Here is a 19,454-nt window from a genome sequence, read left to right as displayed (position 1 = left end):
AGTTTCCCCACCTGTAAAGTAAGGTGGCAGAAGAAAATAGTCTCTAAGCTCTCTTCCACCTGACATTTTGGAACCCAAAGTCTTAGCTGGTCACTCAAGGAAGTTTCTTGCAGTGGGGAAAATGCCCTGCAGTGAGCAGCAGGAGGCTTAGGGCTGTCCGTTCCAAGCTACAGGACCCAGGCCAATTCCCTTTTTGGTCCTCCACTGTAAATGAAGGGGTTAAACCATAGGAGCCTGAAGTTTCTTCCAATTGTGACCTCCTGTCAAGAGGTGAATACCCAGCATTTGTAGCACAGAAGGGCAGCAGAGCACAGTAGTCAGGGGAACACTCTCTATGGTCAGATTGTTTGCAAGCCAGTCCTAGCTCTGCCACTCTCTTGCCATGTGACCTTGGGCATGTGACTAAACTCTTGGTGCCATAGTCTCTTCATCCATGAAATAGAGACTCATAGTGTTTCTGTGAGCAATACATGGATAACATCTATCAAATGAGGAAAAATGAGAGTATCTATTCATAGGATTACTGCAGGAATGACAGGAGTCGAATGGCTTACCAAAGTGCCTGACATACTATGCAAATTGTTAACTAATATTATTTCAAGAACCCTTCCCCTTCCCATCTATATACTTACGATCCTCTCATCAGCCCCACTTACCTTTTCCCAAGGTCCAGAGCTACACAGCAACAGAGGGACGAGTGGGGAGCAGACATCAGCTCCCTATTCCTAGTCAAGTCAAGGAGTACTTCCACATTCAGAGGTTTGAAGGACGCTCAACTGCTACCCTCCCATTTTTTACAAAGAATGAAATCAAGGCTGAAAAGGAGACTGAACCAGCCCAGAGCCAGGGGCAGAGGTTCAGGCTAAATTAGAACCTGCTCCCGACCCCAGTCCGGTCCACTCTATTTGCTTTATCTCTGCTGCCTCTCCCTCCAGCGTCCAAGAAACTTAGCTACCCACCAACCCAGTGGGGTGGGCTAGATGTTAATCCTGTCCTTGCTTCTTCCCAGCTGAATGACCTTGAACAAGTCATGTAAATTCTCTCAGCCTCATTTTAAACATCTTACAGATATTATCCCAATTGGTAGATGTTCTTATTGGTCACACTCTGAGGAAACAAGGCCGAGTTGGGGTACTTGCACAGGAGCATACAGTCGCTTTAGTACAGGTTAAAAGGGGGTATCTTTGTAAGCAGCTCTCACAGTGCCCCGCATGCATTAGGTGCTCCATATGTAGTCACTATTGTTTCTATTTCCCACACGGAAGTGAGTGACCCTGCAGGACTCCCAGATGCCCTCCGGCCCGCAGCCATCCAGCCTGCCGGCCACCACATCACATGAGCCATACTATCTTTAGCCAGGGAGATATTTATATCCCCCGGGAAGTTTTTTTCCGCTCTGGGGGAGCCCCAGAGTCGGTGGCCGCTGAATCCAGGCCCCCGCGGCGGCCCCCCGCCCGACCGGCTCGCCATGCCGCGGGCCCCAGAGGCCCCCCCGGTGCAAGTGTGGGTGGGCGGCCAGCTCTTCCAGGCCGAGCGGGCCCTGCTGGTGGAGCACTGCGGCTTCTTCCGTGGCCTTTTCCGCTCCGGCATGCGGGAGACGCGCGCGGCCGAAGTGCGCCTGGGCGCGCTGAGCGCTGGCGGCTTCCACACCATGCTGCAGGTGCTGCGCGGCGAGCGGCCGGCGCTGGCGGCCGCCGACGAGCTGCTGCAGGCCGTGGAGTGCGCCGCCTTCCTGCAGGCGCCCGCGCTGGCGCGCTTTCTGGAGCACAGCCTCACGTCGGACAACTGCGCGCTGCTGTGCGACGCGGCCGCCGTCTTCGGCCTGCACGACGTATTCCACAGCGCCGCGCTCTTCATCCGCGACGGCGCGCACGACCTGGCGGCCGAGCTGGCGCTGCCCGAGGCGCGCGCCTACGTAGCGGCGCTGCGGCCCAGCAGCTACGTGGCCGTGAGCACGCACACGCCGGCGCCCGGCTTCCTGGAGGACGCGTCGCGCACGCTGTGCTACCTAGACGAGGAGGAAGACGCGTGGCGCACGCTGGCCGCGCTGCCCCTGGAGGCCAGCACGTTGCTGGCGGGTGTAGCCACGCTGGGCAACAAGCTGTATATCGTGGGTGGCGTGAGGGGCGCCAGCAAGGAGGTGGTGGAACTGGGCTTCTGCTATGACCCGGCCAGCGGCACGTGGCGCGAATTCCCCAGCCCGCACCAGCCGCGCTACGACACGGCGCTGGCTGGCTTCGATGGCCGCCTCTACGCCATAGGCGGCGAGTTCCAGAGGATGCCCATGAGCTCTGTGGAGCGCTACGACCCCGCTGCGGGTTGCTGGAGCTTCGTAGCCGACCTGCCGCAGCCGGCTGCCGGCGTGCCCTGCGCCCAGGCGTGTGGCCGCCTCTTCGTGTGTCTATGGAGGCCGGCTGACACCACGGCCATAGTGGAGTACACTGTGCGGGCCGACACGTGGCTGCCGGTGGCCGAGCTGCGGCGCCCGCAGAGCTACGGCCACTGCATGGTGGCCCACCGCGACAGCCTCTATGTGGTGCGCAATGGACCTTCCGACGACTTCCTACACTGCGCCATCGACTGCTTCAACTTGGCCACGGGCCAGTGGACGGCGCTGCCTGGCCAGTTTGTCAACAGCAAGGGAGCTCTCTTCACAGCGGTGGTGCGCGGCGATACAGTCTATACGGTCAACCGCATGTTTACGCTGCTCTATGCCATCGAGGGTGGCACCTGGAGGTTGCTCAGGGAGAAGGCCGGTTTCCCAAGGCCCGGCTCCTTGCAGACCTTTCTTCTTAGGCTGCCTCCTGGAGCCCCGGGGCCTGTGGCCTCAACGACACCAGAACTGTGACCCTGGGCTGGTCTTAGGAGGGGATATCCCGGAGTCTTCGCTGAGCCATGGCAGAGTCTATAAAGCCGGCCTTTGGAGCTGTGTGGAACTTCTGTCTCCCTGGTTGAGATATCCAGGTCTTGGGCATTCTGGTGATATGAACATGTCCAAGAAATTCAAAGAGTTAGGGCGACGCCAGGGTCTGAGCCCTCAAATTACTTGGGTTCTGCTGAGAGATGGTGGGTCACAATGCCAGTGAGGGGGTAGGATTTCAGTAATTCAGGCTTGTATGTGAATGGGCCAATAATTGAGAATGGCTAGGAGTGAGTTAGATGATGTTAATCGAACTGCCAGTCAGTAGGCAAAAATTAGGCACCTACTGTGTGCCCAGCAGTGTTAGGCTTAATGTAGCTGTAGTTGCCAGAGGGGTCCACAAAGCCCTAGAGTCTAATCCAAGACAACAAAAGGTTTACACACACTTGTCTTGATCCACGAGGGCTAAAGGCAACAGGCAAAACAAAAACCTTCACAATGGAATAAAACAAAATATTGAAGAAATCCGGGCAAAGGGAAAATAAGGAGAGGAAAGATAGGTAACTGCAGGAAGGAGGATCGTATACAAAGTGTATGGAGAAGACAGGCAGGATAATTAGCTGCTGCAGGGGAGGCTCAGAAGGTGCAGACAGAGCTCAGAAGAGGAGATGGGGGAAAGCTGGGGCAGGTGGCAAGAGGCTCTGAGAGCCCAGCCTTTAAGGTGGAACAGCTGTGGATGGAGGCATTTGGGGAGGAGGCGAGGCTGGGATGGCTTGCAGAGACAATAACTGAGTTAAACCTGGAGTGAGATGTGGAGGGGTGGTAGGGTTCCCCACACCCCCTTACAGGATGTGGACTGGCAGGGGAGAGCTCATTTGCAAGCCCCTTGCCCACTTACTTATTTACCATCACCCTTCGGGCAGTGGATTATTAACTTCCATGACTGTAGGTTACTCAAGGTAGGAGCCCAGTCCTGGCCGGGTCTCACTGTCACATCTCCCTCAGTTGTATCCCTCCTCCACCTGCTGCAGGTTCATTCTCCTCTAGCCTCTGCTCCTGCCATTCTCTGGGCCTGGAATGCCTTTCCTCTCCACCCCTCACCCTTCTTTTGGCTCTGTTCCCACCTCCTCTGTGCAGGGTTGGCTGTTCCTGACCTTGGCTACCTGCATTGCTCATTGGACCCCTGACTGACATCATTCTATGTGTGAAGCCATGCACGTGTGCAGATGGCAAGTGCAGAGATCCTATTGTGCTGTCAACTGACCTGAGCACTTTCCCACCTACAGAATCAAATAATGAGGTCCTGAAAGAACCTCAGGCTGTAGAGGCTGTACTCCTTAGGAACCTGGTGTTGGATGAGGACTCTTGTGCCTTCTTTAGAATATTCCTACCCTGATTTCTGGTCAGATGTCCTCCAGCTTCTCCATGCCCTTGGGCAGACTTCTCTGGGTGTCCCGAACGGTCTCCATCCTCTTGGACCTGAGACCGATAGGAGATCCTAACCTCATCACAAGCCTAGAATGCAGTGTCAGCATGGAGCCTAGCATTAGGGCTGCTCTAGCTGCCTTTTTCCCTGACCTATGTCCCAGGCCCTGGAGAATGCTGCCCTCAGAAGCCCAGGACCTGCTTGCCCTGGAATAGCCTAATCTGATGAATCACAACAATAAATCCTGATTTTTGCATCCTGTGAATAACGCGCAAAGTACTTTCACATCCGTCTTCCCTCTCCAGTCCTACCTCATTGTGGGAGTTGGATACCTTCTCTCACTTTTTGATTCTGTCAAAGTATAATTTTTATCACATGTCAAAGGTTTATTTAACCCATTAACAAGAGAACCAAAAGAGTGGTTCAGAGGACCACTTGAGATTTGTGTCTTTAGTTGGAAAAGACATATTGAAGTACTTTTGCTACAATAAGAGGTGAAGCTGGTTAGTGTCTTCCAGGGCAATAAAACTGTAACTTTGGTGGTTCTGTACTGGACTTCATATACACGCATATACCTATTTATACATGCAGCTACTAGTTAGCACGTAGCTTTGCAAAATCAGGACTCTAATCAATAGTAAATTGTAAAACAGAGGTATTTAATTTTTCCCGAGAGAATTAAATAATGCTTAACTGTTCAACTCTGCCCCACAATGACATTGAAAAGATATATAGTCCTTTTGCCTATTTCTCTCTTTTTTTAATGTTTATTTTTTGAGAAAGCATGAGCAGGGGTGAGGAGAGAGAGAGGGAGAGAAAATTGCAAGCAGGCTCCACCCTGTCAGCACAGAGCCCAATGCGGGCTCAAACCCACAAACCATGAGATCATGACCTGAATTGAAATCAAGAGTAGGATGCTTAACTGGCTGAGCCATCCAGGTGCCCCTACCTATTCCTAAGTTATGGATAATTTCTCTTAACAGTTTAGAGCACTCTCCTTACTCCTCCCGACCAGTGCTGAACACCTCACCTGTCCTCTCAAACCACAGAGCTTTGTGTTTGTCAGCTTTTGCAGCTCGCTGTGTGAACCTGTCCACAGGGTGGGGTGGTATTCCTGGGGTGGTGGTATTCCTTGGTTCAGAACAGCCCTTTCTGAGATGTCTTTTGTGCATGATAATGGCAGTGTTCACTGTGAGCTTTCCTACAGTTGGTTTATTTAAGCTCTGTAAGAATTTTAAGTGGTACACAGCTTGGCAAAACCCCTACTCTTGAAGATTAAAAAAAAAAAAATCCAAACACTCAAAGGTCACGTGATTAGAAGAGGCACAACTAGGAAGTAGCAGAGCCCAGCTTTGAACCCAAGGTCACATGTTTGTTGTCTGTAGCTGCTTCCCTCCTTCATGGACATTCTGAGATGGACAAAGTGTTTCTGCCAGTCTCCTTAGCACTCTTCTCCCTGTTACCCTTCTCTCTGCACCACCTCTTATTGGGATTTACCTGCTCCTCTAAATGCCCTTTCCCTCTGCCTGTCATAGGAAAATTAACTTTCCTGGGTTATCTTGCCTTAGGATCTAGCTGGTATTCTAAGAGCCTGCTTCCTGAGGGTACTAATGACTTGTTAAGGCTCTGAGGGCTGTTTGCACTTTCACAGATTGTCCCTCCCTTTCACAAGGTGTGGAGAGGTTTTCATAATGCAGCCCCCCTTCTCTGACCTTATAGGTCAGGCTCTGTCATTCCTCCCACCACCCACTGCAAGGGTACTCACCATGTCTGTGTGCAGGTGAGCAAACCGCCTGAAAGCTCAAATGAGTCACCCAAAGTCACACAGCCAGTCAAGTGGAAGAGCAAGGACTTGGGATTCTCAGCCTCTTATACCCTGGCACCTAGACTTGACCACATGTGAAGGTGTTTGGGAGGCCAAACCAGGTACAGGTGGGCAAATATACATAGACACCTAGGGGTTACTAAACCCAGATGGCAGGGTTTAAAAAAATCTCTCTGTCCCAGCTTGGAAACCCACTCTTGAGAAGTCTGTCCTCCCAGAGAGATCTGTGGGCGCGCGCGCGCGCGCACACACACACACACACACACACACACACACACACACAGTTTAATGCAGTAAGGAACATTTTCCTGAGCCTCCATGACAGCCCTGCAGCCCAATTCTTTGGATCTTTCTCCAATCCGCCACACACTTTCTCCTTGACCCAGACTCTGGAAGCCTTGCACCCCAAGCTTTCCTTTCCCTGGAAACTATCCTGTTTTGGTTATATAGCCTGCCTCACAGAGGCAGAAGGAGAAGCCGGAACTTCCCACCCTCCACCCAGGGCCTGCTTCCCTTCAGTCTGCTCATGTGTCAGCCTGAGCCATACTAATGAAATGCCAGCCAGACCTTGTTATTTCTCCATTCAGTCCCTTGGGTGGTTCTTCATTTCACTCGAGTGAAAGCCCAAGTCCTTTCAGAATCCCCTGCCCCATTTCCTCCCTCACTTCATCTCTTACCACTCTCCCCCAGGCCACATTGCTTCAAACACATTGAGCACATTCCAACCTCAGGGCCTTTGCACAGGTACCTGTGTCAGTCATACCTCCCCCACTTAGCCCCTGAATGACTGCTTACCTCCTACAGGCCTTTGCTCAGATATCACTTTCATTCTGAGGACTTTCCTGAGCGCCCCCTGCCCCCCCCCCGCCATAAATCTACTTCCCCCTTCTCTGCTGTTCTACTCCCTTCTCCTATTTTCCTCCATAGCATCTAGCATCGTCTACCATGCTAAACTTACTTCTTTAGTGTCTGTTTCCTCCTACTAAAACTTGAGCTCCACAAAGGCAGAGATTTTCACTGCTCTATCACCAGGACCCAGAACAGTGACTAGAACATAGTAGGGGCTTAATTATTTAATGAATGAATGGTGCTCAATGAATGTCAAAAGAATGAATGAATGAACTGATCAATCAGAGGAAAAATTCATAGAGGCTGTCAGATTTCAGAGGAGAGGAGTCTCATTTCTGGCAGGGGCAGGGCAGGCGACCAGGGGAGGCTTTCATGGGGAGGTGATGCGCTGTGGGGTTCACTGTACTTCCAGGGGAGAGTGGGATCTGAGAACAACAGCAGCTCTGCCTTCACTTCTCTGCCTTCAGTAGAGGGGAGGAGACTGGAGTTGGAAGTGCTAATCATCCTGTGAGGAATCGCTCCTCTCGGCAGTGGAATCCTGGAATACGCACAGGGCTGCCCATTTATTTTCCTTTGGCCCCAAGCAGCTGGGTCTCATTTTCACCCTAATTGCTTTGCTTCAGGTTGCTGTCATTTGCCAGGAATAGGGGCAAGCTAACTGTGCTGATGGGAGAAACAGATGTCAGCTCAGAGTCCTCCTCTGAGCACCTGATCCTGGGCACAGAACATGGGACCCCCGTGGAGGGGTCTTTAAGGAATCATCCACGTGGTGTCCTCTGCAACCCACATGATTCAGCCCCAGCTGGAGTGGGAAGCATGGAAAGGTGGAACCCCTCTCTCTGGTTTCTCAGCAACTAACACAAGGTAAAGGGAGCCTTCTTTACCGTGGGGCTGCAGGGTCTTGGGCCAGGGTATAAACATCTCGTGCAAGGGTATTCTGTCTCTTTTTACAGGGAGGAAAGGGAAGTCAGGGTTGGGGGGAAGTAACCAGCCCGGAGACATACAGCAACGCAGGGGACCACCCTGAGCTAAAACCCACATCTCCAGAATCCTCTTCCCATCACACTATGCTGCATCTCTGTGCTGCCTGCAGGACACCTGTGGGAGGTCCCCCCAAATGACCGAAAAGGCCTGCCCTCCCTGATTCCAAACCTCCATCCTTATTTTTCTAGTTAAGTCTCGCCCTTCCGGCGTCCCATTCTTTCAGCCCTCCGCTTTCATTCAGTGGACAGAGACGAAAGAATTGAACTCTAATGTGGCATCTGGGCACCTGTGCCCTTCAAATCTCTCACACACACACACTAATTTTGATAATCCTGAGCGTGGCCCAGTGTGCTTTGCTTTTCAGTAACATTTTCATTCTAACAGGGGCTTTCTGTAGATGCACCTAACCCCCCCACCCCCAGTCCTGATTAGCAGAAGGAAGTGCAGGTGCTCAGAAAGGGAGCTTGCTAGTGGGGTGGGGGTGGAAAGAAGGGACTGAGGATCTTGCAGGCTCAGCAGAGGGCCAGCTGTGTCTGCCAGGCAGCCAGCTCATCTTGGAGTCAACCCCGCTCTGACAGTAACTGCCCTGTGACCACAGCTAAGTACCTTCATGTTGCTAAAATGAATGTGTCTCAGCTCCAAACAGGGAGGACAGTTCCTGCCCCGGAGGGTTGGTAAGAGTGATGTGAGAACCTACAGGCCACCATGTGTTATGCTCACCTTCCACATCCCTTTCTCCACCCCCTCCCTTTATCAGGACTCTCTTCATGAGGCAGGCAGGCTTTGGACGAGCCAAGTACTGTCCTGTAGTCTGTGCATTTATCACTCAGTGAGGAGACAGGATGGCATGATCAGTAAGCATCAGCTTTGGCATCAGGGGACCTGGGTTCATACTCCAGCTCCATCACTTGCCAGCTGTGTCACCTGGGCAAACTTGGTTTCTTTATGAAATGTTTGTGATTATAAGACTTAACCGTATACTGGGGCGCCTGGGTGACGCAGTCGGTTAAGCGTCTGACTTCAGCCAGGTCACGATCTCGCGGTCTGTGAGTTCGAGCCCCGCGTCGGGCTCTGGGCTGATGGCTCAGAGCCTGGAGCCTGTTTCCGATTCTGTGTCTCCCTCTCTCTATGCTCCTCCCCCGTTCATTCTCTGTCTCTCTCTGTCCCAAAAATAAATAAAAAACGTTGAAAAAAATTAAAAAAAAAAAAAGACTTAACCGTATACAGAGTCGTTGTACAGATAATTTATGTGAGGCACCACTAGCCTTCCCATTAGGGAGGTAGGTTGGAATCTGAGTGTAAACAGCCTTGAATGCCAGGCTAACTTGGTCCTTATTCTGTAGGAAGTGGGGAGACACAGCAGGTGTTTGAGGTGGTAAATATGGAAACTAGATAACATGTTTCCTGAGTTCCAGTGCCAAGCCCCTCACCCTGCCCTCTGCTGCACGGATCCCATCTGCCCTTCCAGGTCCACTCTCCTCTTCTCCTGCTCCTCACCCCAGGAGGCTGCCCTTGGGGGGTAAATCACTGGACTCCCTTGACTCCAGTTCAGAAGAGAGGCACCAGCAGAAGGTGAGGGGTGGGGAAGATGGGAAGTCAGGGGACTTTGTTCTCAGCCCCCTCCCTGCAGGGCTGCCTCACACTGATCTCCCTTCAGTGGCCTAAGTTACAGCTCCTCTCCCACTCACTTTCCAGGCCCAGGAGTGGTGAGGGCCTCTCTGTCATTAGTCTTGCACTGTTCCTGTAGTAGCCTTCCAGCCCTTGCAAAGAGCCTCTGATGACCCAATTTGAGTGTGCCATCCTTTCCTGCTGAGATACATGCCCTGTCCCCTCTGGCCCTGGTCTCTCCAGGCATCTATCACTGAGTGGCTAGGTTTGGGCACAGCAAAGGATACTGGAAAATGTCCATCTCAGTGCCTTGGCCTGATTACACAGTGATGGGAACCAGAAGAACATCTTACCAGAAGGGGTGGTGCCTCTGTGTCCGGAAGCTAGGGCCTTTGCCTCCCGAGCCACTTGAATTTGAGGGGAAAAAAGTGACCTTTAGAGGCTCTCTGAGGAGTGGCTGGGAACGGAAACAGGACCAGATGCATGAGCTTCAGGGAGCACAGCTTCTGCTGTCCTGCCCCAAGCCAGGGACCAGGCAGTTCTGCAGCCCCGGCCTCTAGGTAAGGCCTGGTTCCCTGCAGCCCTGGACAGACCTGACCTTTACCAGGTTTAACGAAGGGATCCTACAGGACACATAAGGGGGGGCCCTGGAGACCTTCGCTGCCATCCATTTTGCTGAGTAATGTTGGCCTGGTTGCATTACCTTTCTGAGCCCTCCATTCTATCTGTCACTGAAGATGATAGCCTATCTGTGAACATGTTTGTCGTGTGGTCAGGTGAGGGCATGTGTGTGCCAGGCCCATGGTGAGGGGAGCCAGAATACTCCAGCAGCTAGCTCAGACCTTCTGGATTCTAACTCTAGCACTTTCTGACCACATGACCTAGGGCAGCTGTTAACCTCTTGGAGCCTCAGGTGGCATCTGTCAGTGAGGGCTGTTGGGAGGTGAGTGAGATAGTACACAGAAGGAGCTTAGGACAGTGTGAGGCCCACAGCAAGTGCCGGTAAACCAGAAAGCCCTGTGCCCTTAGGCGAGGGCAGTGGGTTGTCCTGCCAGTAGTAGTCGCTCTGACTCCAGATGGAGAAGGTAATTAATGACTATATGGTGTGGTTGAGATTGCCAGAGTGGGGCTTTGGCCTTGAAGGTATCTGCCACCATTCCTCTTGATTAGGCATTGTCTCCAGAATATAACCCCTTGACCCTGCACTGTCTTAGGGACATAGGCCCAGGTAAGGTGGAGGGGCAGGCATGTGAGTCCTCTCACCACATACTGAAAAGTATCAGCCCTATATTCTTGGTCCCAGTAACTGAAAGCCCTGAGTCCTTGGGGGAACGCCCAACATTTAGCTTCAGAAGTAGTGACCTAGAAACCTGGAAAACAGCCCTGAACCGCTGCTAGGCCATCTCCTTGGTCACCTGTCTCCACCTAGCCTGGGGTTGGGATGGAGAGAGCAGAGGCCCTCATCATAGAGACAGAGGTGGTCCTTCCTCGACCTGCAGCACCTGCCCTTCTCCTCAGAGCTCAGCCTGGTCCACCACACAGAGTGTGGTCGCTGCTTCTGGCCTGTGGGACGGTGACCCATGCTTGTCTCTGCTCAGCTCTGCTGCCAATCTAAAAGGGGCCACATTCTCTCCAAAAGAGCACATCCAGGGGTCATGAGTCAACTGGGCCCTCTATCCCTTCCCTGAGGTACTAGGAGGCCTTGTGCCAATTAACACCAGGCCCCTCCCAGTAGCCACCAGGCCCCGCATGTGGTCCCTCCAGGCTCTGAGAGGCAGGGCACTTAAGAAATGGGGACTGGCTGCCTTTGTCCCTTGAAATCACTTCACTGATGGTGTTATCCCAGGTACCCACAGCTTTCCTTAATACTTTCTGGTGAGTCTTTCACCTGGCAATTTGGTGAAACCTCTGTGGAAGTCAGTTACCTTTGAGTATGGGCCACCCTTCAGTGGGCTAACTTTCGTGGGTTTTCCTCCTTCCCTTCCTTCCTTCCTCTTCATTCAGCAAACACTTCGGAGCACATTCTCTAACCACCGGTTGTGGCAGGCACCAGGGTCAGAGAGACAAACCAGGTTTAGTCCCTGCGCCCAGGGCTTCACAGAGGAATGAAGGAGGCAGCCCCTTTGGCAGTTATAGGACCACAAGGTAGGCTCCCTGATGGAGAGAAGTCCCTTCAGTGAGAACCAGGGCTTGCAAGCCTCCAACCACCTTTCCCTCATCCCACTTTACAGTCTTAGACCTTTCTCTAGGTTCCAGAAGTGATAGGACACACTCCCTACCCCATTTGGCTGTTGCCTTTACTCGTGTTCTCTCACTGCATCCATCAGGGTGCTGTGGCTGTCAGCAAGAGCAATCATCTTTGGCTAAGTTAAGGAGAACAGGATTCTGTTGGAAGGACTTGGGGCAGCTCCAGGCTTCCCGGGAAGGCCAGAGTACCTGTCTGGGAAAGGATAGGAGCCGAGCAGTGGCAAGGGTCCACTGCAGCAGGAACTGTCTACAGCCCTCCGAGGCTGCAGCCAGAATGAGTATGCTCAAGATACCAAGGTTACACAGAAGAGTCAGCCTGGTGCTGTGTGGGTGGCACATGCCCATGCCCTGGTCAGGGGAGGACAGGGCATCTTGACTGATGACACACTAAGATGGCCCACAGCTGGGGGAGGAAATTCCTCCATGTTCACTGGTGTCACTTAAAATTGGGAGTGACCTTGGAATAGAATGGAATAGGTAGAAGGGAACGGAGTAGGTGGGTGTCCAGAAAACTGTAGTGACTGCTAAGGTCTCTCTTCCATCATCCTTGTTGGCTCCACTGTGTTGACTGTTGCTCCCTGGCGGCAGCACCAAGCCCAGACTCCTTAAGGGCCAGCCACAATGGTCCAGGCACACTGACGAGTTCACCATTCCCCTCCGGCCCCAGGTTGTCCTGCGCTTGGGTGACTGCAGACTGGAATGTCCTTCCTCTGCTTCTCTACGTGAAGAACTCCTGCCCAACCTGCCAGGCCTGGCTCAATTGTGCCCCCTTCCTAGATCTCCCAGCCAGGCACAAAGCTCCTGCAGCATGGGGTCTCACCTCTGCCTGGAGGCTGCCCTCGCTGCACCAGAATTGGTGGCTTATGGATTTTCTGTCCTCATGGTGGAGTCCCTGATGTCCCCCTCTGATCGCCATCCTCCCTCTCTTCCTTGTGCTCAGCACAGGGCCTGCTGAGGTTCATGGGATTATTTGACTGCTGAGGGTATTCAGAATCTGTGATTAAGCCATGCCCTGGGGCCAGTCTATCCTGGGTCCTGGGCCCCAGGCTTCCATCCTTCTGCCTTCACCCAACACCCAGTTAATGTCTCTGCAAAGCCTTAAAACATTCCTTTAATGACAATAAATAAATAAATAAATAAATAAATAAATAAAATCATAGATTAAAAATCTTGAACAGTAAAACAGCCGATGACGCTGTGTGGGCAACTTCCCAGAGGACAGACAACACACACGTCTCCTGAGTGGGTGGCCTTATAAGGACAGGTTCAGGAAGAGAATGGGCAGGAGGCAGGGCCACTCGCCAGGAGAGGGAGAGAGGCAGGGACAGGGGTGAGTGCCCCACTGCTGAGTTGGGAGCAGAGCCAGCAGGGGTGCTGGCTAGGACCCAGGTCTACAGGGGGAGCTGGCAAAGTGCGACCTCCAGCGCCCTCATTGGCCCAAAGCCTGCCTGTGCTTCTGCCTCCACTGCCATCGTCACCAGCACAGGCGCAGACCTGCTCTCAGCCAGCTGCCATGCTGACCCACGCTGGCCAACCTAGCACTGGTGACCTGCCTGCCCCAGGCCGGGCCATTTCTCATTCTTCTTCCCACCTTTTCCTAATTGTGGGTCCAGCAAGGCCTGACACCCAGCTGGTATGCAATAAAGGTTTGTTGGGTGGAAGAATTAGTAAGTGAATGGTTCTTTGGTGGTAGTTTTGGCTATACCAGCTGAGTGTAGCACCTAGAAACAGGGGCTGTGTCTTCTTAGAGGGACTAGTGCAGGGCTGAATTCATGGGAGACGCTTAAAAGATTTGGTAGTTGAATGGGTCCTCTCTGGAATAGGACTGAGTGATCAGTTCTTGCCCCACTCAGGACTACCCTTGTCCCTAGCACGCAGCCATATATGTCCCACAACTCCTCCCTGAGGCCAGTGGGTGTGTGCGTACCAGAGAGAGTTTCTGGGAGAGTCCTGATTCTTAAAGCTTTCCTCTGACCCCAGCATGTCTGGGAACAAAGCCCTGGCCCTGAGAATGGAGAGTGAGGAGAGGTATGTACTGGGAGGTCCCATGCTGGGGAGGAGGGGGGTGCTCTGGAAACCTCTCCCCATCCCCCATTAGCTCATTTCCAGAGCTCCCTAGAGCCTCAGATGCTCCTTGCAGTGAGTTTTACAACAGACAGAATTGATAGTCAAATGAGATGAAGAGACGGGAGGGTCACCCCTTCCAGTTGCCAGCTTTTACTGGGCCTAAAAACCATCACTTAAGAGCCACTACTCATGAGTTAAGCATTGATCTCTCCCTAAATCCTCTTTTAACAGGCTGAGTGCTCCCTGCAGGGGCCACCAAAGGAATTCTCTAATCACCAGATAAGAGGACAGGGCAGCTAGAGGTCAGCCTGGGGAGGGACTGGGAGGAAGTGTGGAGGGAAGGGGGCTGAGAGAGAAGGAGGGTCCAGGAAGGGGAGGATCCTGACTTCTCCACTTGATCGTTGGAGGCCAGCTCTCACCTGAGGGTGTACCCCCTCCACCGTCCCCAGAGTGGAAAGGTCAGGGGCTGAGAGGAGGCTCTGGCAGCCCCTCAGCTGGTGCTGTTCCTGGTGCCAGGCAGGAGACTGTTGTCAGCTGCAGAAGGCTGACTCAAGTTGAAGCAAGAGCCCCCAGAGGCTCCTACCAGAGGTGGGAGAAGAGTGGAGCCAGCTGTCAGCTTGAGCCTGGTGAGCACCCAGCCTTGCCTGAGACCCTGGCCTCTGGGTAAGGCCTGCTCTGTAGTCGTTCTGTTCCAAAATAGAAACGTCCCTTGTATGAAGAGTAATGCAAAACACAACAAAACTCCTTTATGTGACTGCTTGAAATTCCACCATTAGTCACATATTATTTTGGGTTAAGCATTGCCCCTCTGTGGTACATTGAATAATGGTCCCCTGAAGACATCCATGTCCTAATCCTTGGAATTATGTTACCTTACATGGTAAAAAGGACTTTGGAGATGTGATTAAGTTAAGGGTTCAGGATGGGAGATTATCCTAGATTATCCAGGTGGGTCCGATGTAATCACAAAAGGTCCTTATAAGAAGGAGGCAGAAGGGTCAGCTAGAGGGCAGTATACGCACACCTCCCCCCCCCCTCCCCCGGAAAGGGAGCAAAGAACTTGAGAGTTCAGCCAGAAATAGTCTATGAGACACTACCTCCCCCCACCCCCAAACTCCCAGAGTCAGGAGGCCTTCTTCAATCTGCTGGCACTGAGCTCTGAGGGAACATGGTGGGAACACAGGAGGCAGAGTAGAGGGGAAAGAAGTGACAGCAAGAAATAAGGTAGAATTTGCTTCATTCTGCTTCTCCAGGCCAGACCTTGGTTGCCACCCAGTGCCCTGGCTCCGCCATCCTCCTGGCCCCCTCTCCAAGAGTCATCTTGTTAAGATCCTGCCTTCAGGTAGCAAAGTGTGTCATCTGCTGCTGTTTCAAGGGGCCACCAATACAGTCACCTGACCCTTAGTATTAGCTGTAGAGATTACCCTCTCAGGTGGTACTCCCAGAATCCTCTGCTGTGGCTTCCTTACACCCTGCTGACCAGAGAGGCTGAGTCATGGGTGGGGTTGGAGGCGTTCTCCCAGGTTTTCTGAGTTCTATTATAAATGCTAGAGATTTGTTGACCATAACAGTGATGAGGAGGATGATCAGAGTAAAGGTAGCAGTGATTACAGAACCACGGCAGGGTATAAATATGTATAAACCAGTAAATAGCTACTAGATACCATGCCACAAGCTGCCTGTGTGCTGTCTCATTCAGTCATCCCAACTGGGAAGTTTCAGAATCCATATTTGATAGATAAGGAACTGAGGTACAGAGAGGATATGGGACTTTCTAGAGGTGACACAGCTAGTTAGTGATAAGGCTACAGTTTCAGCTCAGATCTATGCCTTCAGCTTCAGAACCCATGCCTTTAACTACTACACTATCCCACCTCCTAAAAACATTTTAAATTTATAATGTGCCGATTGATGCCCCCATTTTATTTATTTTTTTAACAAAGTAGTTTTGTTTTTTTAAGTTTATTTATTTATTTTGAGAGACAGGGTGTGAGCAGAGAGGGGAAGAGAGGGAGGGAGAGAGAGAAAATCCCAAGCAGGCCTCACACCATCAGCACAGAGCCTGATATAGGGTTCAAACTCACTAACTGAGAGATCATGACCTGAGCTGAAATCAGGGGTCAGATTGATGCCCCATTTTAAATCAGGCAGTAGTTTCCTAGGAGTGGGAAGTTTTGTGCAGGTGGGCGAAGGATGGGAGGAGTGGCATGGCCGAAGGACGTGCAACATGAGTGAGGAGCCTACCAATTGGCCGCTTCTAATCAAGGGCACTTAATAAGGTGGCAGGCCGAGGCCAGACTACCTTAATCAAAACACACATAGCTTTGAGGGGCACCTAGCTGGCTCAGTCAATGGAGCATGTGACTCTCAGTCTCAGGGTTGTGGGTTTGAGCCCTATGCTAGATGTAGAGATTACTTAAAAAATCTTTAAGAACAAACAGAATACAAATGGGTTTGGATTTAACACTGCTTTTTTAGAAATTGAACTTGAATTTTATTCTTTTCAAGTGCAGTTTTGTTTTTGACCAACTTTATGCCGTCTTGCCAACGTTCTCAAATAGTTTTGCATTGCCCGCAAGTTACTCAAAGCAAGTTTTAAGGCCAAAGAATATTTTTAATGTGATTTCAAGTTGGCAGGCATTGAGGCTTAGTGGAAAGCACCCAGGGGCTGGATAGACCTGAGGAGTCCTGGGTTCTGGTCCCAGACGTTGTTTAGGCCTGTATAGGACTGCAGAAGTCCTCACTACACATTCCAACAAGGTGTCTGGGTTGAAGCCATGAGAAGCATGGAAGATTTTGTTTTTTTACGGACCTCTGCTCCAGGTCCAGTCCTGCTTGCTGGGTGGAGATGTCTGAGAGGTCTTGATTCTCTGGTAACTGCTGCAGGTCTTTGCACAGGGCCAGTTGGGAAGGGCGGGGGCGCTAGTGTCTTGGCTTCTGACCTCTGCTGCCTCATCATGGAACAGTTCCCACAACTGGTCCCCTCAATGCCTGGGGTCCTCCAGAGGGTAGGCCTGGGTGACTGGAGATAATTCTGGTCCCAACCTGTCTGCTCCACAAATGAGGAAAGACTGCCAGATTGTCAGAGCAGAAGAAGGCCTAGATCTGCTGGCCCTGAGGGTCACACACACTGCCCATGGGCCCATTATATTGAATAAGAATCCTCAGAGGTACTGGTGTAAAAACAGACACATGGATCAATGCAACAGAGCAGAGAACCCAGAAATAAATCCATACATATATGGCTAATTAATTTACAACAAGGGAGGCAAGAATATACAATGGGGAAAGGATAGTCTCTTCAATAAATGGGGCTGGGGAAACAGGACAGACACATGCAAAAGAATAAAACTCAGCCATCATCTTATACCATACATAAAAATTAAATGAAAATGGGTTAAAGACTAGAATGTAAGACCTGAAACCATAAAACTCCTAGAAGACAACATAGGCAGTAAGTTCCTTGACATAGGTCTTGGTGATGATTTTTTTAATCTGACATCAAAAGCAAAAGCAATAAAAGCAAAAATGAACAAGTGGAAAAGAAAACGATTCTGCACAGCAAAAGAAACCATCAACAAAATGAAAAGGCAACTAATGAATGGGAGAAATATTTGTGAATCATATATGTGATAATGGGCTAATGTCCAAACCATGTAAAGAACTCCTATAACTCAACAACAACAATTTTTTTTTCTATTTAAAAATGGGCAGAAGATCTGAATAGACATCTTTTCAAAGAAGACATACAGATGGCTAACAGGTACATGAAAAGATGCTCAACATCACTAATTATCAGGGAAATGCAAATCAAAACCACAATGAGATGTCATCTCACAACAGTTAGGATGGTTATTTACAAAATGATACGAAATAACAAGTGTTGGTGAGGATGTGGAAAAAAAGGAACCCTTGTGCGCTATTCATGGGAACGCAACTGGTGTAGTCACTATGGGAAACACTAGGGAGGCTCCTCAAAAAATTAAAAATAGATCTACCATATGATGCAGAAGTTCTACTTCTGGGTATTTATTTAAAGAAAACAAAAACACTAACTCAAAACGATAGATGCACCCCATGTTCACTGCAGCATTATTTACAATAACCAAGATATGGAAACAACCTAACTGTCCATACATGGATGAACGGATAAAGGAACTGTGGTGTATATATACAATGGAATATTATCCAGCCATAAATGGAATGAAATCTTGCCATTTGAGACAACATGGATGGACCTCAAGGGTGTTATGCTAAGTGAAATAAGTCAGACAGAGAAAGACAAATACCACAATGATTTCTCTTATATATGGAATCTGAAAAAGAAAACCATAAGAACAAAAACCAAGCTTGGAGATACAGAGAACAGATTAGTGGCTGGAAGAAATGGGTGCAGGAGGTCAACAACAACAAAAGCAATTAAAAAAAAAAAAAAAAGATAAAAAAAAAAACCCAAAAAACAACCCTGGAGAGTTTCTTACAAAAACAAAACAGATTCCTGGGGCTGCCAAACTGGACTTTTTAAATCAAATCACCCAGGAGTAGGGCCTGTGACTCTTTAACACACTCTCCAGGGGATTTTTATGGATAGTAGCCATGTCCAGCCTCTCCACTTTTCCCAGGGAAACTAAGGCCCAAAGAGGCCTTGAGCCAGTCATTAGCAGAAACAAAATAAGAATTAGGTCTTCTGAACCAGTTAGATGTTCTTTCCACACTATGACCAGGAGCCCACAGGACCAAAAAGAACTGCTCACCATGTATTTATTTATATTTATTTATTTATTTATTTATTTATTTATTTATTTATTTAAGTAGGCTCCACACCCAGCATGGAGCCCAGTGCAGGATCCAAACTCACAACTCTGAGATCAAGACCTGAGCTGAGATCGAAAGTCGGATGCTCAACCAACTGAGCCACCCAGGTGCCCCTGTTTTAGTATTCTTAAAATCAAAATTACTAATGCACACAGAGAGTCCAAAACAGGTAGTTTTACAAGGCTTGTATGAAAAAACACAGTTCCTTGTCCATGCTCCGCCCTCTATCCCTCCCCAGAAGCAAACACTTTCAACTCTCAGCTGATTGTTTTAGTATTGAAGGAGACCAGAATATCACCCCAAAATATGCCTCTTTGACATAAAAATTATTTTGAGTTGAAGGTAATTAAGAAGCAGCAAATGCAGGAGCGCTTGTGGGGGCTCAGTCAGTTAAGCGTCTGACTCCGGCTCAGGTCATGATCTCAGGGTTCGTGAGTTCGAACCTATGTCGGGCTCTGTGCTGACAGCTCAGAGACTGGAGCCTGCTTTGGATTCTGTCTCCCTCTCTCTCTGCCCCTCCCCCTCCCCTGCTCACGCTCGCATGCTCTTTCTCTCTCTCTCTCAAAAATAAACATTAAAAAAAAGAGCAACAAATGCAGGAAAAAGGCCCTCCCTACCCTTCCTCGCCTCCCCACCCCCCAATTTTGCCTAATTCTAAGGTATAAGTTCCCCTTTTCTGGAAATAGATTTTTATCAGCCCAGTGATGCTCCAGAGGGATCTGCAAATACTCCTACTCCTTAGTTTATTTCCACATATTTACCCTCCCCACAGC

The 19,454-nt window shown here is 50.4% G+C and overlaps 1 protein-coding gene across 1 annotated transcript; it reads left to right on the top strand.

The window, feature by feature from the left end:
- The first annotated feature begins 1,468 nt into the window (after positions 1-1,468).
- KBTBD13 (kelch repeat and BTB domain containing 13) lies at positions 1,469-4,545 on the top strand. The gene has a single exon (XM_030317917.1). It carries the CDS (start codon positions 1,469-1,471, stop codon positions 2,846-2,848), a length of 1,380 nt encoding a protein of 459 aa, XP_030173777.1. The 3' UTR covers positions 2,849-4,545.
- The last annotated feature ends 14,909 nt before the right edge of the window (positions 4,546-19,454 follow it).

Source organism: Lynx canadensis, chromosome B3 (assembly GCF_007474595.2).
Source record: "Lynx canadensis isolate LIC74 chromosome B3, mLynCan4.pri.v2, whole genome shotgun sequence".
In the NCBI taxonomy this organism is placed as follows: Eukaryota; Metazoa; Chordata; class Mammalia; order Carnivora; family Felidae; genus Lynx; species Lynx canadensis.
The sequence above is the reverse complement of the archived record's forward strand: the minus strand, read 5'-3'. Positions and strand labels throughout refer to the sequence as shown.